The following is a 23,851-nucleotide window of genomic DNA, read 5'->3' as shown; positions in this document are numbered from 1 at the left end:
TCGGCCAATAGGCCAAAGTTCGGATCATTAAAATCAATATCCCTTTTATTTATCATTGTGTTTTGTGTTTATTTTTGTTATTGATTGTGTATTTTTTTCATTGACATGTTTTTTCTCTTGATATTGTGTTATATTACTAAAAATGTATTATATTTTGTTCGGAATTGTGTTAAATTTTGCGATATATTGTGTTTTTTTTATTTATCACTGTGTTGTTTATTCATTTTCGGCATTGTGCCTTTTTTTCTCAACATTGTATCTTTTCGTCGTTTTTTTAACAAGAATGACGGGGGAAACATTTTGGTTCTTTTAATTTTTTTCGTTTTTTATTTATATTTGGAGTTATAATTTTCTAATTTTATTTTTTTTAAATTTTTAAGAGGTTTTTTGTGTGACTAAATATTTCTCACACTTCTCATTTTTATCTCTCTTTGTATTTCAGTTTACTCTAGATTTGATGTTATATTTTTATTACGTTATCTAGCCTAACACTAACCTAATACATGTATTTTTAAGAATATATATATATATATATATATATACACATACTAGTTTTTATCCCCCGTATTACGAGAGTTGTTTTGTATTGTTTGTTCTAATATTTATTTATTTTTTTAATCTAAATTTTTTTTGTTGTATGAAAGTTAATAATATACTTATGGTTTGATGATAAATTGTTTCACAAATAAATGAGATGTTATAACCCGGTTTAAAAGCTATATGGTTTTGATGAAACCCAAGACCCGTTTATTTTTTTACTATGAAATTGGTTTTTTAATTATAAATAATATTTATGAAAGTTAATAATATACTTATGGTTTGATGAGACCCAAGGCCCGTTTATTTTTTTTACTATCAAATTGGTTTTTTAATTTAAACAATATATATATATATATATATATGTCTTTTTTAAAATAAATAAGATATTATTTTTTATTATATCCTATTTTGTAGGATTTTTACATAAATAATTTGGTAAGAATAATTTTTAATTTAATGAGATGTTATAACCCGTTTAAGGAATATCTGGGTTTGGTAAGTTTCATACCCATGAATTCGGGTCAAATGCATGAGAAGCCTCCATTTAAAAATCAAGCAAATCTGATGACTCTAAAAAAATGGGGAACGACCACATCGCGACATGTAAGATTTTTATGTCTTCATTTAAATATATTATAGACATGGCCATCATTATCATATATATAATATTATATCAAAATATTAATTATATCTTATTATATATTAGTTTGGTAATTGTTGATGGACCACATTTCCTTTAATTAACTAATAAAGGGTTTCCTCTTGAGTGTATATAAAAAGAGATAAATATTAACATCATAACCTAATCTTACACACATACAACTTTGTGTCTCTCTTCTCTCATAAACCGGGTTTCTCTCAAGAACCCTAACACCATCATTAACTATACATCCTAAAGGAGGACTCGACCAAGCTGACAATCATGTCGTCTACATCCTTCTCTGATTCGATTACTAATCTCCCTGTTGTAGCAGGTACGCGTATAATTATAGGTTTATCATATTAACATGTTTTTCCATCACTAACTTGAAAAACTGATCAACATTATTATCTTGGAATGGATATATGAACGCCAAAAATTACAACTTCCATGAAAATAAAGTATTGCAATAAGAGACGAATGCTGTAAACAAATTACTGAGATAATCAATAATATGTTCTTAAGTATTTGTTATTTAACTGCTAAAAACCTCTCAATAAATGCAAATCCAGTTAATGGACGTGAAAAATATTTATTTTGTTAGCCACTTTTGCCTCGATAAAACTTTGGAACAAAGTCTAAAACTACTAACGCAATTTCACTATACAAAAAGAGACTTATCTCGAGAGGAGCTATATTGACGAGATGGTGTCATCGAGATAGCCAAGGCTATAGCTACGAGAAGTATCTTAGTAATAGGCCCAGTTAGCGTTTGACTTAAGCGAGTCGCACAATAACACGAGTCATAATTCATAAATAAATAAATAAGAGGCATTTGCATGTATTTCCTTCCTAAAATCATTTATTACATATAGACCCAGTCCTAAACCTTAATTTACATATTTCCCCCTTCTTAAATCTTATATATTACATATTTATCCATTTTATTAAATTTACTCTATTGAATTACAATTTTACCCTTAATGAAATTATGAATTTAGAGTAATTGGTTTTTTAAAATAAAAAACAAACAAGCATATCTGCACATACATATAACATATAAACCCAACTACCAAGTTGCAGACATCCTCGGGCTTCAACTCTTTCTCTCATGTTTTTACCGTCGAAACCCTAAATTGGAAAAACCTAGCCGGAAAAAGAACATCAAGTATCAAACATATTCTTCACGGTGGTTCAAAGCTACAGAGACGAAACCGACGGCAGTTGGTGGTCGAAACCCGTATCTCCGACGAGTATCCGGCCACTTAATTTCTGCCGGAAATGACGACCACCACTATTTCCCTCCTAGTGTTGTGTGAGGATGAAGACAGACTCGTTCAAGAAAAAAAAGAAAAATAGGAACAATAACATTGGTGGTGTAGAAAATTAAAGATGGATTGAACAAGATTTTGAATAAATTAATAATTTAAACAAGTTTTATGGAATTTCCTTTGATATCAATCTCTGTGATTCCATGGGTTTTGATGGGTATGGCAGGGTAAATAGGTAATTTCATAACAAAAAGGAAAATATGTAATTAATATTTAAGTGTTGGGTAAATATGTAATAAGGAAGCTTAGCAAGGGGATATATGTAAAAATCCCAATAAATAATGTAAAGCTTGTCATGATATACGGTCTTTAGTGCAAAATTTATTACTACATTTTATGTATTTTTTATTGGGAAAATTCTTAAAATAGATATTTTCATAAACAAGTTTTTAGTTTTAGGTATTATTTACATAGAATTTCATAAATATGTATTTTAAATTAGTAGACTCTATTCTTGGTGTCAACGAGTATTTTACAAAACTGGTTGCAACGATTATTTTAAGCTAAGAAAATTTCAGGAAAGAGTATTTTAAAGTACTAAACTTGTCGGGACAACTTGTAAGAATATTTGGAATAATAGATTATTAAAAAGTAATAAAAATTCGTTCAAAATAAGTCGTCCTGACAAGTTTAGTGCTTCAAAATACACGTCCCAAAAATTTGTTTAGCCTAAAGTACTCGCCCCAACCAGCTTTGTAAGCTATTCATTGCTACCAAGAATCTAGTCGTCACGACTAGTTTAAAATACAAATTTCTATAATTTTTTGCAAATAATATATAAAACTAAAAACTTGTTTTATGAAAATACATATGCTTTGAAAATTTTCTTTTGTTGGGTGTAATCATTTGTAATGTTCAAATTGTTAATTTTGATTGATTAAAAAAAAAGTTTGGTAAGTCAAAATATCATTTTATAGTAATCAAGGAAGAAATGATATAGAGAGCAGGTTCTTTTTGCATATATATTTTGTGCATCTTGCTATGTAACCTGGGGCGGATCCATAACGACCCAGGGTTACTTTTCAAATTTGTCGGCGAAGTGCAAATATTGTTACAAATAGTTCATATTGTACTTGCCGGAGTGGTTATTCTGCATGACTCCAAATTGCCGGACGCTCACTGCACGGGTTCGAAACTTGCTGGTTGCATTTTTATTTTTATCATATACTGCAATCACATTTGCTACAAACCATTTGCAAAATTAGTCCTCAAGCTCAAATGTCCAAAAAACTATTTTTGGGATAACCCGTCAATTTCTTTTCTAAATTCGTTATTGTATGTAACTGTGTGTACTATAAGGATGTTTTGTATTTATGCAATCCTTATATTAATACTAACTTATGAATATAAATACCCTTTCCCATAGGGTGTTCTCAACTTAAAACAATAAACCAAAATAGAAATACAAAATTATTAAACTTTCAAACGAAAAGATATGCTTAACCACTTTCATATACATGAGGAGCTAGCCTCGGCTTCGGGTGCACTATCAAGGGCTCAGCTCTTTGAAGAGTTAGCCCATAAGCTTCATTCATGTTGAGCTTCTCGGGTTGTATCCCGTTAGCCAATTCCCAGTCAAAGGTTTGTACCAACGTCGCGACAAGCAACTGGACCATTCTCAACCCTAGGCTAATTCCCACACAAATCCTTCGTCCAGCCCCAAATGGTATAACCTCAAAGTCATTTCCTTTAACATCAACATTGGGCTTTTCACCTCCGGGCAAGAATCTTGTAGGCCGAAATTCAAGTGGGTCCGTCCACATTTTAGGGTCGCGGGCAATGGCCCACACGTTAACAAGGAGTGTGGACCCCTTGGGAATGTAATACCCATCAACTTCACAACTCTCAGATGCAATTCTTGGCAATGAGAGTGGTGTTGACGGGTGGAGTCTAAAGTTCTCCTTTACAATGGCTTGGAGGAATGATAGTTGACCAAGGTCCGATTCGGTTACAAGCCGGTCTCGACCAACAACATTGTCCATTTCTTCTTGGGCTTGTCTTAGTATTTGTGGATTGCGAATTAGTTCAGCCATTGCCCATTCCACTGTGCTAGATGATGTATCTGTTCCCGCAACAAATAAGTTCTAGAACATTGATAAGCTTTAGTTAGACATCAAACGATATTTAGTAATGAACAAATATCAGAAGTTTTGATTATCTGAAATAATCTTGTATCATTTTATACGGTCAACAAATGTTAATTTTATCGAATTGTGTGTACGTATATATAATTTATATCTTCCAATAATTTAACTATTTGTATAACTTTAGAGTCAGCTATCGGTGGAAATGTTTTTGATCATGGGCGTTTTCGAGAATTTACGTACCTCGGTCAAACCGAAATAAAAAGGCCCGTAGACCATAACGAAAAACGCATATAAACTAATATCTTTAAATGAAAATAACGTTATACCAATAAATATAGAAAAAATATAGTAATTAAATCAGTTACATTAATAGCTAACGCTAAGCGGTTATTCGTAAATATCTGTTAATAACTAACGCCTAACATTCTTTACCAAATAGATTTTGGTTTGTGTCCAATAACCTAAACTTTACCAAATGAAGTATGAATAAAAAAAATGCCCTATAATTTTTAAATGATTAAAATCCAATAATTTTAAGAAGAATTATGGATTATAAACTTATAATCACACATCAACCCAAGTAAAAGTAACAATTTACTTTAACTTTGTATAATTTAAAAAACAAAAAAAAGAGGGAAAAGCTAATTTTGAAAAAGATATTAACTTGTGTGGTAGAAAAGTAATAATAATAAAATAATATTTTTACTTATATTGTCTTCTCCAACTTCATTACCACTCCAACTTCCAAACTTACCTACTTTAACTTCAAAGCCCACCGGAAAATTTTCCGGCAATACTTTTTTTTCTTTGTTATGTACGTTTTCCTTCTCATTTTCTCATTATTTCACAAGCCATTTTCCAATTTCACTTGTTAATGTTTGAAAAAACCAATATATGTTTAAAAATTTTGTGCCCTCTACCGAAATCGTGCCTCGGACGAGGGTGAGACTCGCACACCTCAAGAGCCGCCCCTGTTTTTCATCATCTCAACATCATACGTTGTTTTTTTTTTCTTTTTTAAACGACTAAACATTACAAATTATAGGGATTTAAGTATTTAACTATTTACTACATGTTTGCATCTTAATTATATCTACACCTCACCAAAGTAAGAATGGCACACCAAAGTAAGAATGGCAAAAGTCTTTTTGTCATACTTTATTGAATGGTTTCAACTTTCAAAATATATATTGATGTTGAAGTTTATAACTAGTTATTAATTATGGGATGTGACCCTCCCACACCACCTCCACATGCCTATACGGCTCGTATAGGTCTATACGGTCGTATAGGGTATACATGCCTAACAAGGGGAAAAAAAAACAGCTTTTTACAGCCTATACGACCGTATACACCTATACGACCGTATAGGCATTAAATGTCTCGTATTGCATTCAGACAAAACCATAAAAGCTATACAGTCGTATAGGGCTATAAGAACGTATAGAAAATAAAAGCTATACGGTCCTATAGGGCTATACGGCCGTATAGAAAACATTTGCAGAAACATTCAGACTGCCTTAATCGCCGCCGGAAAACGATTTAAAAAAAACCTCAAATTTTGGGGTGCATTTTTATTTTAATGTATGTTGACTAGATGTTAAAAAAACCTCAAATTTTTATTATATACAAGCAACAAATATGCCTAGACAGTCTTGAGCTTTTGACGAGCTAAACCTGAGCTCAACACTTAAACCAGTTAAGATAAATGAACCAAATACGACCCGTATAAATAACATATATTGTATATATGGTCATCATTATTTTTTTAAAAAAGTGTCTATAAACGAGCCAAATACGACCCGTATAAATCACATATATTGTATATATGGTCATCATTTCTTTTTTTAAAAGAAGTGTATACGGCCGTATAGGCCTATACGACCCGTATAGGCTTTATACGACACACAATAAACGATGGCAGCCAACCTCTGACACGATTCAGGTCCTATACGACCATATAGCCCTATACGAGCCGTATAGGACAAAAAATGGTGTATGAAAGTCCAGGATAGTGTGGAAGAATCCCTTACCTTAATTATATATTTTTGTCACATAAAGTCATGATTGCGACAGTTACACTTGTGGTCACAAAAATCATCCAAGTACGTGTCTTCTTCTTCTTTTTTTTAATGACCAACAGGTATTATATATAATTATATACAGTTCTATAATGAACCAAAATACACCCAAAGAAAAACATCAAATATCACAAACCCATTACATTTCAAATATCAAAACGTCTCCACCGTGTCTTCTTTAACGGCCAAATTTTAGAATATTTATTTCTTTTTATAGTATCTATTTCTTTTTGACTTTTTTCTTTCAAATATAGCATTTGATTATGTAATATATCAGTATTACTTCAAACATATAAATCGGTTATGGCTCAATGATAGAGCATTCATTTTATAAGTGAGAGGTAGGAGGTTTCAAAACTCATTATCACTAATTTATATGGGAGATATGAGGGATGACCCTGGCTTGCCAGGGTTCGATTACTAATCTCACCCGATTTTACCGGCTCCTCGCTGTCGTGCCATTTGACGGGCGTGGGGGTCGGGTTTTATCCGGTGAATCCATCAATAGGTGGACCGCTAGGGACTGGATCCGTCCGGACTAGTGGCCGGCTCGGGCTACATTTAGCCAATGGGAGCCATGTACGGAATACTCGGCGTTACTTAGTTGGTCGTTCAAAAAAAAATATAAAAAAATTACTTCAAACATCATAATTTATTATTGCATTTGATCATCTTATTTTATTACCTTAACTTAATATCTCATATTTAGTTGAATATATTTTCTAAAAAAACCACTTGGTCACTCCTCATTTATGGGTGTAAATTCTTGACACGACCCGAAACCTAATCCGAACCTGACACGAAATAAACAGACTTTGGGTCGGGTTCGGGTTGACCTGTTTTCTAAACAGGTCGGGTTTGGGTTGACCTGTATAAAAAAGGATTGACCCGTTAACCTTATTAATTTTAAATATTTTACAATTAATTTTATATTCCCTCTTTAGTTTTAAAATGTGTTGAAAATTTTAATTATTTTTATTCCCACTATTACATTTTTATGTCTCCTCTAAAATTCTATTTTTCATCAACGACACTTTTTAATTCTCAACCAAAATTTCATTACCCAAAATGCATTTCTTTTGTCCATTCATCAATATGCATGAACATATCGTCAAATCCATCTATATCTAAATCGACTCATGCTTAAATTTCATTTGAATTTTGCAATGTATGGGTTTGATCTTATTATAATTTGTATGTCTGATTATATAAATTAACTTGTTTAAAAATATGGGTTAAACGGGTCATGTTCGGGTCAACCCAAATTTATGTGTCTCGGCGGGTTAGGGTTGACATATTTGACACAAATAATAATAAGGGTCGGGTTCAGGTTGCACATTTTAATCCGTCAACTTGCCAGCCCGCAACCCGTTAACCTGTCAACTTGCCAACCCGACACGTTTGACACACACTAACCCTTATCCTTAATAATAATAATAATAATAATAATAATAATAATGGATTTTTACATATTTCCCCTTACTAACACCTAGTAATTACATATTTCCTCAACCAAAAAAATAATAATTACATATTGCCCATTTCATTTGAAATTACCTATTTACCCCTAACATCATCTTCTCCAACTATTGTGTTTGTAATGAAGCTTGATTTTCAAAATATCACAGACCCTAATCTACCCCGAATCATCATCCTGTCAAATATTTATTAAGAACTGTTCTTCAATCAACTCCCTCCAAGCTCCATCTTCGAACATTCCCAACCCATCCCCCATAATTATGTGAGGGGGATTGGTAACTTATAGGGTGAAGTTTTAAATGGTTGAGTGTAAATTATAGGGTGGAGAGAGAAATGTAGTGATTTTTTTTGTAAATTTGGGGAAACAAAGTTTGTCCCTATTTATTTTTTAATATTTGTTGAATTGGTTGTGAGTGAGGATAGAGAAAACTGCAATGATAAAAGTATAAAAAATATTATTTAATTAAACAAGAAAGAGAAATTTAGTGTTTTATATTGTAATTATAGGGATAAGAATGGGGGACGGGCTGTGAATGCTCTTAAAACCCTCCTCGCCAAACAACCAAACAGCCAAACGGTACCGGCAAGCTCGATTCTCCGACGAGTTTCCGGCCACTTCATCATCGTTGAAATGACCACGGTCACACTTTCCCTCTTTCTCCTATGAATTCCACCGTCTCCCTCCGCCTGCCTAGCCCCACCGAAGACGCCGATTCCCCTACCATGCAGCTCTCAAAGCACGGGGTCGTCAAAGATAAGACCAAGCAAATTGGTAAAACAAGATGGCGGTGGACTTTGTGTGGTGGTGGTGGTCGTTCGGTGGAAGTTGTAGCTCTCGACCGGAGAAGATGTCAAAGGTGAAGACGGCTTAGTGCCATGTATGAGGAAGAAGTAAAGGCAAAGGCCCGTTCAAGGAAAGGAAAAAGAGAGAAGAAGAAAGATAAAAGAATTGAGATTTTTATTGTTTTCTCTATATAAAGGGTAAAACAGTCAATTCATAAGTAAATCTATACTATATTAATATACATATAGGAATGACAAGAAAGTAATTTCATCAAAATCTCTTAAAATTAAGAGGTACAATCTTTTCAAACTTAAATTACAAGTGTTTATTGCATAAAATTTTGGTCAACAAAACTTTTCAAGAGCCCGCTCATTTTCTTATTTTCACAATCTCGTTCAAATTTTGAGTTCCTCTAATCTGCAAATAATATTTGCATCAAACTATCATCAAACTCTCTCAACAAACCACGGCATCGGTTCACTATTCCACCTCCTACCTCTGATCTCTCCGTAAACCCTAAACTCGCTCCTTCCATACCACAATCATGCTCAGTTTAGGTAAACTTTCAAACCCTAATTTGGTTTATTTCATCTTCTATTTTTTTCTCTACATTGAGATTCGATGAATTTCTACCAATTACAATTAGAAAGAAAGCTGGGGTGATGACGAATTCAATTTTATTATTGGTTACGAATCTAAGACTGGGTTCCACTGCATCTGTCTCCGTATCTGCACCATCACCGTCTTTATAGGTGGTACCATATTGTGGATGAACACAAAAACAAGCAGGTATTGTATTCAAATCATCATATTTTATTTCAATTTTAGGATTTCGAACTTGAGGTATGTATTAGGGTTCTTAGATTTTTTTTATGAATTACTTTTGATTTAGGTTAAAAGTAGTGTTGGTGTTCATTATCACCTTGAAAATTAAGTCTGCTGTAGCAGCAAAATATTTGGTTATGCAACTGTTAAGCTATTTGCTAATATGATTATTGTGGTTGTATTCAAGTTATTTGATAATATGATCTTGTCATTGTGGTTGTTTGCATTAAGAATGGACTTTGAGTAACTTTTAACTCCATTTCACACTTTTGTATTTTTGTTCAACGTGCTCTACTAAAATGCTTTAATTCCTTTTTTTTGTAGTGGTTTTGTGATGAAGGCAACTCACATAAATCCCAACATCAACGCGTTTCAGAACTGCAAAGGCTTTAATACATGTACGTGTGCAACTGTTTGATATTCGTTTTTGTTTTTTCTCTTCCTGATATTTGTCTATATTTTTATTATTATTGTTGTTATTATTTGTTAAATATGCAGTTTAGGAACCAATGAAAGGTAGTGGGTAGAAGGTCAAGTTGAAAACACAAAACAACAAGCTATTCTCGCAACACTTGAAGGCCAAGTGGATTAGATGAAGCTCATATTCACCTTAACAGTTTGAACTGAGTTGGGAGCTGTCCACTCAACTACAAAACACATACATTCTGCAAGGTAGATATTGCTTTAAATGTGCTTGTAAATTTGATGTATTTTTTATCCTGTTATGATGGTATAATGAGAATTTATTGAATCTTAAATCAGGTGAATACGACACAAAGGTCATTCGACAAAAATACATTTGAAAACTGTTTTGTTTTGGTTTTTTCGGTTTTAAGAATGGTTTGAAGATAGGTGCCATTCGGTATCAGTTTTTTTTGGGTTTATGTGTTCGGTTTTTACAATGGGTTCAGTTTGGCTTCGATTTTTTTTTGTTTTAAGTTTTTGGTTTTCACAATGCGTTCTGTATTGTTTTATTTTAACAATGGGTTCATTTAGGTTTTAGGTTGATTTTTACGATGGGTACGGTTTGGTTTCTTGAAATCTTTGGGATAAAATGGCCCAAAATAATGAAGTTGGGCATGAAACTTTTAGTTTTAATTTTTTTTAATTAATGATAAATTAGTTATTACATCTTTTGGCCTAAAACATTTTGGACTTCACAATTTATTTCATGCTCGGTTTAGTTTTTTTTTGTTTGGTTCGATTGTGTATTTTGACAGACGATTACATGCGAAACTGAAATTGAACAGGTAACTTGGTTTTTGAGAAAATAACACTAAACCCATCATGGGTTGGGTTCAGTTAGTTCAGTTCGGTTATGTTGGTTAATTCAGTTTTGACGTTAATTTTTAAAATTATAACACTTTATCAAACGAGTTGCATAGCGTTTATGGTTGTATCTGAATTTTAACTTATTCCTTGCAGTTGATGATGATGCCTTAAAGCAACAGAATTTTCCTTTCCGAGCTGCCATTTAGCTTTCATTTGAACATAAACAAGGTGATGGTATATCCCTTTTAAGGTGATATTCATGACGTAAGTTGATTCTTCAAGAATCAAGTCTTACATTGTAAGAACACAGTGCGTTTTCCAAACAAATTTCCTAAAAAGACCAAAATCACTTTGAAACAATATGAGTCGCTTCTAAAGTGTATCAGTTTGGTTTGAGTCAAAATGGGTTATCTTTTAAAATATATCAGTTAGCTCGAAACAAAATGGGTTCGGGCTGAAATTGGTCGTTTTCAAAATGTATTATGCTTATGTAATACTCTATTTTTTTCAATGTTTGAATCCGATTGCCATGATTTCTAATTGTATACATTAGATTTAAGACTTCTAGAGCTTAGTTTTCTGATTCTTATTTTTAAGATTTTCGTTAGATACTAATTATATATTTTTCTTACATTATATTGGAAGATGTAACCTATTGTTTTTATTTTTTGGAAACTATGTTACAGATGGTACTACTACGAGTACTTTGAATCACATTGATAATATATGAAGGAAAAAGGTATTGAACTTTTATTTTCATGTCATCCGTACTTCTTCATTTTGTTCTCATACTCATGCGTTTATGTAGGATGACATGTGCTATTTTTAATGAGTGAAATCTTCATGTTTGCTTACTACCACCATTGGTCATTGATGTTCAGGTGTAATTTTTAATTCAATTACATTGACTAATTTAGAATTTTGCCTATGTGTTGTGTTTATGTTGACTATTATACTCTATCTTTTGTTTTATTAGGTTGTAGTAGAGCTTCATATTTGCTACCCACAAGTCGAACCAAGGTTGCAAACGAGCCGAACCGGGGGTGGTGTTTGGGCTTGGCTCTTTTAAAAACCGATGCGAGCCGACATGGCGTGCCCCATTATTGAAAAGTTGTGGGCTAAAACGGTAATTTGTTGAATTATTGTTCTTACGCTTTAATATATGGTTATGTAAATGAACTGAATGACCACGATGGGGCATGTTCGTGTTCTTTCGGTTAATGTTAACTGAATAAACGAACGAACACGGACACTTAGTTTGACAAATTTTGTTATTAGTGTTTGTTCGGTAAGAAGATGAACTTCTCGTGTTCATTCGTTAGTACTTCAAACGAACGAGCCCGAACATAAGCGAACACAAAAGAACATAAATTATAAAGGCAATTTTAGTAATTTTTTTGTAAAAAGAGAAATGTTGAGGGCCGAAAACAAAATAAACCAACTCTTGAAGGTCTTAAAGTTATTATAATTTTAAAGTTTTCTTGTGCAAACTCACTAGATTTGAAGGAGAGACCAATGTTTAGGCAAGTTGACAAAAACAACAATACTTATTATTCTTTTTTTAATTATAACTAAGACATTAATTATTATAATAAAATATTGTCTACAACGTTATGTAAAATATACACTAAATTGTTGTTGGCATGGGAAGCTACAAATATAACCCCGTTAACCAAATAAATGATTACACAGGTAATAAATTGGTTGACGGGTCTACATCATAATATATGTTTATATATAAAATGGGTTGACAACTTCACGTTCTTAAAAAAAAAATTTCCTTTAATTTTTAACTGGTTAACAAGTCGAATATAAACCTGTTCAACTGGATGGGCTGGCAGATATGGGTGATGAGCCAACACAGATTCTCTAAGAAAACAATATGTTTCTTTTATTTTTTTTATGCATGTAACATAATAAAATAATTAATATATGGTGTGGTTTATATAAAACAAGAATTGTGTAAAGGATTTTTCTTGAGCGATGTATTCGAACTTCATTTTTGACATATTTGACCTCAAAAGTCAAAAGGGCTATGTTGTTACAGCTTGATTTATAGTCAAAACTTCATATATGCAGGTTTTAAATGTGGTTCAAATAAATCATGGATCTGTTATTGCATCATCATACACACTTAAGGGTGTAAATGAGCCGAGCTGAGCCTGAGCTTAACTAGGTATAAGCCTGACTCTTGATTTGTTTTTTTTTAGTTCAGCGTGTTTGTTATTTATTATTAATCTATGGAAGAAAATTCAGGAACTGCATGAAGCAATATGCTGGAATATGGTGTCGTGCTAAAAAATATGAACTGGGCCACATTATTACATGTATTAGTATGAAAAACCTGATTGGAAGCCTCTCCCTCAAACTCTAGAAGAGATCACCTACCTAATGATGCTTTTAAATTGCTAGGTTAAAAATGATTTTACCCTAAGGATTGGAGCTTTCTTACAGACTTGATGAGTCTTAAAAGTTCTTCACATCATGTTTATATAAACAAAACTTTGATTTTCAACTTCAAGGTAGGGGTGTAATTCCTGTACTTTAATTGGGTTACGGGTTCCCTCGATGGGGTTCTTAAGATTTTGACTCTGCTAAAATATAATCAGGTTGCGTTTATTCATTGATCTCATCTATTCAAATGCTTAAGCATGACAGGAGACACCAAAATTTAATTATTGGTACGCATGTGTTTCTATACAATATATATATCATGAGATGATTGATAAACTAAAATAAACGAGTATTGCGTTGCCACATGTCGGGTTTTTACTAGTTTTAGTAAAATAGATATATATGTAATATGTATGTTTTATATTGGAGAAATATGTAATTGACTTTTTTATGAAGGAAAAATATGTAATAAAGGATCTTTCTTAGGAGAGGAATTATATAAATGCCTCTAATATTCTAATTTAGCAATATTAAAAATTTCCAGTTTATTTAAATAGTGTTTAAAAACTAAAACCATTCCAAAAACAAAACGTGGTGTTTATTATTAAATTTGTAAGACTATAATACAATGACGGTGTGTTAACGGTATTTGATATGTTTATTATATACTTATTTATTTATTAAGGTTTGTTTGTTACATCATAGGCAAGCGGATTATGTTTGGTTATGCTTTTTAATGACACATGAAACATTTTAATGGTTAAGTTAAGGCTTCATGTTGAACAATCCGAATACTATCTTTTAATCGGTCAGACATGTAATTAGTCATGTTGAACAATTAAAATACTATCTTTTAATCGGTCAGACATGTAATTAATTAGACACTAAATTACCAAACAACCCAATAAATATCACCCGATGTAGGTCACGGGTTGGTTTCGAACCATTTTAAGAAAAAAAACCATCAAGAAGATCGATTGGAAGTGAGAGCATACCAGAAGCAAAGCTTTAATTTCGATATCCGAAAGCTTCCCTCCCTCTCCATCGGCATCATCCTTTAACGAGATCAGCGTGCTCAACAAATCCCTGTGAGTTGAGGCGCCACCGTTGCCGGATTTATGCTCTTCCATAATGGTGTTAAGAAACGAATCGAATCGAGCGTGTAGCTGCTTCATCTTGTTCGTAATGCCTTGCAGGTCCAGACAGTCAAGCGCAGGGATAAAGTCACCGATGTTGAACTCTCCGGCCAACACCATCATCTCAACCACCATATCTTTGAACTCGTCCGCCTTGGGATCACCGTCACCGAACACTCTCCTGCCTAGCATCACTCGTGCTAATGCGTTTGTGGTGCAAACGTTAAGCACTTGACCTAACTTCACCGGTGATTCCCCGGCACTGACTAAAGCGCGCGTGAGTATTGCTACTTCCTCCTGCACAAACAAAACAAATCACACACGGTTTGAAATTCGGTAGAGCCATCCTAGACCCAGTTTGGCTAGTGTCTCGTGCTCTTGTCACACAAGACCCCGAAATCTTTTTTAAAATAGTAAATCTTTTAACTTCAATTATTGAAGTCTGCTGAAAATGACCGGAAAAAAACAAACAAAAGCGTAAAAAAAATCAAAACAAGTCTATTAAATATTAAAAAATTTAACAAAGTCTGGACTTGTTTTTAATATAACCGTCTCGTTTTGGATATAAGTTACAAAACCTGGCGAACATGACGGTAATCATCGAGTGCTTTGCCGGAAAAGAGGTGCACGGAGCATATCTTCCTAAGCATCCGCCACCGCGGACCGTACGGTGCAAACACCAAATCCTGATAATTATACGCTATATGCTCCGCGCCGGAGTTCGGTGGCCGGCTGGCGAAATTCGCGTCATGAGTTTTCAAAAACTGTGAGGCGACTGACGCCGAGGCGGCCACCACCACGTCAACGAAGCCGAGACGGAGGTGCATCAACGGGCCGTACTTTGCCGCCAGTGCCGCCAGCGAGTGGTGCGGAACTGTGCCGAGGTGCGGTAGGTTTCCGACGACCGGCCATGGGGTGGGGCCCGGTGGCAGACGGTTAGGGTGACGTGTGCGTAGGCTATGGAGTAGATACAACATTATGGCAGTGAGGGAGGTGTAGAGTAGATGGGTTAGAATCGTCATTTTAGAGACGGGTGTTGGGATTGTGAACGGGCCAGTTGGAAGGAAAGTGTGTTGCGTAGTAGATTAGTAGTAGTTTTATATACGTTGGAAAGGTAGGTAGAACGCGTGGTAGAAAGGTGGTTTGCATGGCCGTGACTATGCCATCCTTTAAAATAATATTTTAATAAATTATAGGAATATTGTAAAAGATTTAATACCTATAGCTTATTGATAAACGAAATAGAGAGTTTTAACTCAAAATAGTGCTGTAGGTAAAAGTATTTATAAAAATAGTGACACTCTAAGAATAATTACCAAAAATAGTGTTGTTTTGACTTTTATTTCTCAAACTTGGTTTTCTCACCCAAATTTTGTTAGATAACATCTTTATATACTATTAAAACAATATAATTTGGATATATAATCTTTTTCTAGGTTGTTCACATGTGTAATCCAGTCAGCATGTGGACATTCTTATGTGCTCTAATATTCTGTCACGTGTCATCTCACACACTATTTAAACTTTAGAATTTTCCACCCTAATCATTTTAATCTCTCTCTCTCTCAGCTTACTAACTCCACCATCCACCATCTTCTATATTCCGGTAATGTAGATCAAGATTAATCGTTTTCCGGTAAGGTTATATATTATACTTTAATGGCAAACAATATTATATGATTTTCTGACATCATATTTTCTTCTGGTTGTTGTAGATCTAACCTTTTTATCTTTATTTTCATTGTTAACTGATTTTTTTAAAATCAGATTATGTTCTAAATCAAAAACGGCGATGAAGCTAATATTTCTACGCATTTACGTTATTCCGATAAGTTATCCGGTAAGTTTTCCGTTTATGTGTTATACCTATAACAATGGGTGTTTTATATTTATTTGAAGTTTAATATTTTTCATGTTTTTTTGTTATACATGTTTTTCTTCTATGTTCTAAATATAAATCAGCTTCATCCATATTCAGTATTATTATTTCTTTTTTCCAGTAAGACACATTTAAATTATCCGGTTATAAATTATAATTCTAATACTTCATAATATCAATGTTATAACAAAACTTTATTATTTCAGGTAATTTACCCAATTGATTTAAGGAAAATTTGATTTTAGTTTCTCAACAAAAAAACGAAGATACCATGGTTATTATCATTATTTGTTATTTCCCGGTAAGATATTTAAATTTTTCGGTTATAAATTAAATATCAAATGTTCCATAACATTAAAATTAATATTATACTTTATAATTTCAGGTGAATGTCACGAGTCATACAACCTAATTTCAATTTAAATTCTACGAAAAAACGCGAGATACCATGGTCATTCTCACAATTTCGTTTTTCTGGTAACACCTTTAAAATTTTCCGGTTATTAATTATAATTAAAATAATCCATAATATCAATATTAATATTCGATTTTATTATTTTAGGTTATTGTCCTACTCATATTATCAAATTTCACGGATTGAGGATGACTTTATAAGATGTATTTTTTTATATTGATGTATATTTATTTTTTAAATAATCATGTATATTCATGTACATATTTAATTATCCCATTAATACAATTTATTTAATTTGACTTTCCTTATTTGTTTAAATAACCGAATTAACATGAATATTGTAATTTAAATACTTTAATTACCTCAATCACACTTTAATTAACATCAATTGAATTGCAATGTTTTCGGACCCGGCTCGGGCGTCGACCAGGACGCCTTACCGGGTCATAGGTCGGACCGACCTGGCCCCGGGAGGGCAGATCGGTGTTTGACCCGAATGACGTCATAAATAATTTATATATGTATATATGTGTGTGTGTATACTAGTATAAACTCGCGCGATGCGACGAGATATGAAAACAACTTACACACAATAAAAGGGAAATACATGTATCCGTGCGGAGAAGATCATTTAAAAAAACAAAAGGTTATAACATTTGAAACTAAAAAAGGGTGTCTCGCTTCATTCTTTATTATGCCTTTATCTTAAATCTTTTTAAATGGAGAGTCGGTGGTCATAGACAGGAGCTAACGACCTGCAAAGACATAATGAAATAAAACAATAAAAATCATGTATCATTTATAAAACATAAATTGAACCCAAACAAAAACCAACAATTTGGTTTTATGCTCTGTAAAAACTGAACTTTGGGTACAGATTTGATTTTGCATGCAACAAAAACACTTTAAAAAATAAATCGAATTTATGAATTTTCATTTTTTTCCAAGTAATATATAAAAACTGAATCGAAATAAAAATGCCATTTTATTTCATGATAATTGTTTGACTTTTAAAAGTCAATATTAAATTGCATTATGAAAGTTAGACTTTTTAAATTCAAAGATGAACATATATTTACGCAATTGGACAATTTGGCATTTAAAAGTCAAAGATGAAGAGATCTTATAGTGTTCTGACACCACCATGTATTGGTCACAGAAGTAAAAGGCAATTTGGTCACAAATGTTTCAAGGGTATATTTTGTGCATTTCACAATTTTGTTTAAACTGTGTATTTTCTCTTAACTTGGTTATTTTGGTCAAAATTATCAAATCTTTTGGTGGAGGCATTTTGGTTATTTATTTAGAGATTTTCCCTTAACATACCAACACTTTGAGTGAAGTAGTCACATAAAACTTGACAAAACAAAAAAACTCAATAAATAAACGAAAATAATAATGTATACCTTTTCCTCATTGACGAGCAACACGCTTCTAGGAAAGACACGTTCGGAAACAAAGATTTGATATGTGCAAGTAGATGCTCATTGTCACTCAATTAACCATTTAGGGCATCCCCTGACTTTCTTGTAGTTATGATTTAAGAAGCTGAAGTTGCATCCGCATGAGAAAGTGTAAGCATTATAATCAAACACAACACTAATTATTCGTAAAAGGTTAATTATTCTGCAGAGAACCTATTCGGGTCAATCAAATTCTAGCAAACAAAATTTAATAGTAATAGTGTGCTTTAACTAAAGTATCGTTTAGTTCTCTGCACAAAGTTCAAAAATGTTAAATGCTATAATTAAGTTTCAACCTTTAAAAATAGCATTACTTTCTAAATTTAATATATAATTATGAAAATAGCTTTTTCAACTAATAATCTTAGTCGACAATATTAATTGGTTTTGTTATTTTCAAAATTTCTGTAAAACATGTATATCGGTCAAAATGTACCTTACAAAAATTTTGGCCAATTCTTGAGTGGTGTGGGTCATGACATGTGAATAATTATGCAAATAGTGTTTTTCTCGTTCTTTAGGTGACATGTTCAAAGCTTGGCCTATAGACGCTGAAACTTCATGTAAGGCCCTGTTACCGATGCCCTACATTGGACGTTGGATTTACTTATAAACACAGTTCTACAAATCAGAGTTAATTAAAACTTTCGTGGAAACGTTAACTTCAACCATTCATTACAAAATATTTAATCCTTTCTTTAAAGCCATAACATAAAACATCAAATTTAAAACATCATTTCTTCCATCTTCAGATACCAGCCGTTCAATCCATGCCATGTGCCATCCTCGTGCCAGCTCACTATATATATATATATATATATCTGCGTGCATACTAAAAGTCAGCTACGCTGAGTGAGTTCTAGTTAATCAGGCGACATACAATAGACACACATGTCATACACACATACATATCTTAATCTTGTATAAATATCCATAAGAGGAATGTCACGTAATATTTATTAAAAGAACTATTACTATTTCTCATACTATATATATTCTCCATAAAAGGAACACTATATATACTTTCCATAGAACGAACACTCTATATACTTTCCATAAAAGGAACCCTATATATATTATCCATAGAAGAAATACTGTTCTATCCATAGAAGGAACACTATGTTATCCACAGAAGGAACACGATGCCTATCCATAGAAGGAACATTATACATTATCCATGGAAGGAACTTTATATATATTATCCATAAGAGGAAAAGTGTATATAAGTTATTGTTTAATGTCCATGTAAGGAGCTAATCACTTCCCTCGGCAATACGTGCATTATCCGAAGATCGTTCACGTACCGACAAGCCTTCATCTTTACATTACATACAATATTCATATCTATATTTATAATATGAAAGTACGTGCAATATCCGAAGATCGTTCACGCACCGACAAGTCTTCATCTTTACATCACATACAATATTCATATCTATATTTATAACCTGACAGTACGTGCAATATCCGAAGATCGTTCACGTACCGACAAGCCTTCATTCTCATTCAAGACATATATAGATAACATATAAATCATACATGACATACACTTACCATTTAAGGTAAGTGTATTAACTATCACATCGAGTATGCACACAGCCCCGGAAATATAACAAGGAATGGGGCTAGAAACTCACATGAACTCGGTTACGTTCACCGTTAATGGTAATCCCTTTCTTTAGCTGTGCATGGCGAACTGTATAACAATTACACATAATAATTACTATCACTATCCATATCGTATTTCTAATTAATTATAATTCTCAACGAACAGGGTCCGAGGGCAGCGCCCCTGGTAGCGGAGTTCTAGGGGCGGCAGCCCCTAGCAGGGTCCAAGGGGCAGAGCCCTTGGCTGGGGTTAAGCTGCCAGGTCAGCTTGGAAAAATTTTATTTTCATTAACTGTCTTAACACATTTTCCATTAGGATTTTAAATTATTATTTTAATTGCTAACTTATAAAGTTAGAGGGCTTCTTTGCAATTATATCATTCTTTTCTAAGTCCAGGGACCTTTCTGTCATTCTGCCAAACTTTTAGTTCGTTATCCAGTTCTTAACGAATGGGGTTCTTAACGAATGAACTAATTCGTTATAACGAACTGGTCCTTATAACGAACTGAACCTTTAATGAACTGAACCTTTAACGAACTGGGGGTTCATTCGTTAGTTCTCCCTTAACGAACTACTTAACGAATTGAGGTTAGTTCGTCATTCATTCCCTTAACGAATTACCTCTAGTTCGTTATCCCTTCTTAACGAATTGCGTAACGAGCTGTTTCCAATTCGTCATCTCGGCTTAACGAAAGGGCATAACGAATTACTTACTAATTCGTTATGTCTCCGTTAACGAATCAGGGTTAGTTCGCTACGCTCTTGCTAACGAACTAGGGTTAGGTCAGAACATTCCCTGACAAGACCTTAGCCTCGTACCACATTCTCCGGCGCCGCCTTTCCGGCGCCGTCGTCGCTGGAAAACCGGGATCTCGCCGGAAAAGCGAGATCTCGCTTGTTTCACCACCGTTTTTCGTCCTGTTCGATCCAGATCTGAGCTAGGGTAATCCCTAAGCTCATCTTTTGGTCGGTTTATACCCGATTCCATCTGGATCTCATAACTTTAACGGTTAAGGTGTCGGCTCGTCTTTTCACGACTAGATCTAACGGGTTTGGATCTCTACAATATCATACTATCATTACCTCAGGTCGGAAATCGATTCTTCTTCTTGGTTTCGGCTAGAGAGAGAAAGTAGGATGAGAGATAGCTAAGTGTGTGTTTTGGGTAGTGTATGGAATACGTGTAAAATGAATAGATTAAGGGTAAATTATGGTTTATATATATTATAGGTCATGAGCTTGAGCCCATGATCCATCTTCCTTTTTTTCTAATCCAAGTCCATTACCCATATTACTTAACCCAAACAAACCCGACTCATAATAACTCCTATTTATTTTATTATTTCTCCACTATCTTGAGTAAACTTTCTTACCATAATTAATATTATTTTTAGAAATTTCGGGATGTTACAATTTAGTGATAATCCACCTAAGGGCTCCCTCAAAATCCTTGTCTATAGGAACAAAGTTTGATATTTGTAACTTAAAACCATAATTGATAATTAACCAAAAGTTAAAAACCAATGCTTCAGTATAAGTATAACTTGGCAATGAAGGCTTTTGTCCCAACAATGACACTTCCTACTTGACACTTCCTACTGGTGCACCGAGCCCTTTCGACATGCATACCTGCATAAAAGGATGAATGAATCTACATTATCTTTGTTATGATCCTCATATCCCCTTTAAAATGAGCATATAATTATAAACCCTACCGAAATGGAATTAGCAGCCAGTATAAGCCAACCAAATGCACTTTTGAGAGGCTGAAATAAATGGATAAAAACAAGTTAGGAACATCAGCAAGTGTAAGTTATGAAAATCTCACAACAGCTGCATTAAAGTTACGAAGCCCAAATTAATATGAATAATAATGTATGCACAAACTTTTTAGATCATTATCATACCTTAAGATCTGGCACATTGGTATACTCAAATGAAACCAAAAGAATATTTGTAGCTTTTAAATCGATGTGTATAAGATGTAATAACTGCAAGAAAAATAAGCACAAGAAACCAGAAGTAAAATTTACGATGATAATATTAATACACCAAAAGATAAATGAAAATTGCCAAAAATGCCCCTGCTTCAAGACATGAAATCAGCTTGAAGCAAAATTCATTCAGAAAACAATATACGCAGCTAACACATCTAAGGATTGAAAAACACATAATTAGTTTAATCAAGGGAAAAGAAAGTTCATGATGCATAGGTTACTCGTTTCATCAAGTACACCTTATAATGACCATTGCACCCCTATTTCTTTTAAACTTCAAACCCTTACATCCTAATTCCTAATGCAATTTAAGGGAAGGGGCTATAAATGTCACAGGTTTGAAACGAATACCATTAGGATTTAAGAAGCTACAATTTAATTCAAACTAAATGTTCTTAATGTGCATATTTATTCAAATTCACACAATAGCAAGTTATATCATAAAGTGATTAAAAAATCCAAACATGTCTTATCACCTTTACTTAATTAAAAACAGTTTTAAAAAATTTATTTTAGTTATTAAAAAATGCATAATTTACAAATTCATTCAAAAAAGTGTCATCTGCATGCTTGTTAATAAACATGTAGACATAACTATGTCCAAAAAGTTATAAAATTCAAGGAAAACAAAAGGCTTAACAATACCTACACATGTGAGTTTCTTCTAGCAATATCCAAGATAACTAATTTTTTTTTGGCAAACATGACCAATTGCTTAAAGTCAAATTCCTTCTCGGCTTGTTCTCTGAATTTAAAATATAAAAATTATTATCCCCTTACTAAAAAATTCATGTGTAACAAATAACAAGTTTTGAAAACGAATAAAACTTACACAATGTCAAAAATCTTCTATATAGCAACAGGCAAGCCCTTAACCAAATAAAGTGAACCAAAAGCATACCAACGTGTTCTCACTCCCTTTGACCTTCTATTATCATATCATTTATATAAATTAGGTTGGACTATAACTGAACAATCTATATAGAGCAAAAACTATTAAAGTTACTACCTTTGTTGGAGGCCTGCTAAGTTTTTCCTGCCCTTTTTATTTGCCTTTCTGCGACTAACACACGGAAAAATGAATAATCATAAAGCACATAATGATAAATTTGACAAAACATTAATATAGAAAATTTAAAACACAAACAAAAAGCCAAAACCATATTGAAATGTAGCACTTATCACCACCATTCCCACCCAAACCTCTCGAAGCTCAGCAATTCAGAACTTAACGACAGTAAAAGTAGCAATTGGTTTAACCTCCCGACAAAATAACCCACCGGTCAACCAAAAAATAAGAAATATTAATTTATGTGTGAATTATAAGCCATGGAATTTCCCAAGATACATGCTCTGTGGATCTGCCACGGAGTCCTGATCCGGTGAAATTTAGGTTTCCTTTTTAACCTGCAGATAGAAGAAAGATTGGTAGCAGTTAACCAGTCCTCCAGTGTATCATGAAGAATTAAACGACGATGATTAATTAGAACCCTAGAAACCAAAATGAAGCACCGCCTACCCATTTGCATAGAAAAAAATGGTAAGGACAGAGCTTCAGGAGACGGAGAAGACACGAAGAAATCCGGAGACCTTGTCTGATTTATCTATCTGTTCTGTCACCGCCTCTGTAGATGATGCCGTGATAAATGACTCAACCACCATGGATTTGACTGGCGAAAGTTCTAGAAGATTCCGACGGTGTTGAAGCTAATATTAATACTCTCGCGGAGCCTTTGAGTCCAGTTGATGGTAACGGTAACGGTAACGGTAACGGTGACGGTGACGGTACGGATGATGAGACTATGGCGTGGATATTGTGTAATCAGAGTGAGTCTGACGATTACAAGTCGAGTTGGTTTGAAGATGCTTACGAGAAGTCATCTATGGTGGTATGATGTAGTTTAACGTCAATTGAATTA

The 23,851-nt window shown here is 33.4% G+C and overlaps 1 protein-coding gene, 1 long non-coding RNA gene and 1 pseudogene across 2 annotated transcripts; 1 reads left to right on the top strand and 2 right to left on the bottom strand.

Annotated features, from left to right (window-relative positions):
- Positions 1 to 23,851, bottom strand: part of LOC143636452 (uncharacterized) — a 159,661-nt pseudogene that overhangs the window by 108,668 nt on the left and 27,142 nt on the right.
- LOC143636444 (flavonoid 3'-monooxygenase-like) lies at positions 3,848 to 15,612 on the bottom strand. Its single transcript, XM_077104033.1, has 3 exons — positions 15,148 to 15,612; positions 14,429 to 14,866; positions 3,848 to 4,595 (listed from the first exon to the last, which is right to left on the bottom strand). Exons 1-3 carry the CDS (start codon positions 15,589 to 15,591, stop codon positions 3,951 to 3,953), a joined length of 1,527 nt encoding a protein of 508 aa, XP_076960148.1. The 5' UTR covers positions 15,592 to 15,612; the 3' UTR covers positions 3,848 to 3,950.
- On the top strand, positions 11,733 to 13,219 carry LOC143636438 (uncharacterized). The gene is made up of 4 exons (XR_013154243.1): positions 11,733 to 11,778; positions 11,848 to 11,920; positions 12,016 to 12,165; positions 13,119 to 13,219. It is a non-coding gene; the product is annotated as an uncharacterized LOC143636438 (long non-coding RNA).

Source organism: Bidens hawaiensis, unplaced genomic scaffold, assembly GCF_021521415.1.
Source record: "Bidens hawaiensis isolate Kalapana, Puna unplaced genomic scaffold, B.hawaiensis_p1.1 tig00007954_1, whole genome shotgun sequence".
Classification (NCBI taxonomy): domain Eukaryota; kingdom Viridiplantae; phylum Streptophyta; class Magnoliopsida; order Asterales; family Asteraceae; genus Bidens; species Bidens hawaiensis.
The sequence above is the reverse complement of the archived record's forward strand: the minus strand, read 5'-3'. Positions and strand labels throughout refer to the sequence as shown.

Bases quoted from the DNA above. Each gene is read 5' to 3' on its own strand.
- LOC143636444 (XM_077104033.1), bottom strand. From the start codon at position 15,591: ATGACGATTCTAACCCATCTACTCTACACCTCCCTCACTGCCATAATG. The intron at 14,867-15,147 runs GTTTTGTAACTT...TTGTTTGTGCAG, and splicing joins ATTACCGTCATGTTCGCCAG to GAGGAAGTAGCAATACTCAC. The intron at 4,596-14,428 runs GTATGCTCTCAC...TCAATGTTCTAG, and splicing joins AAATTAAAGCTTTGCTTCTG to AACTTATTTGTTGCGGGAAC.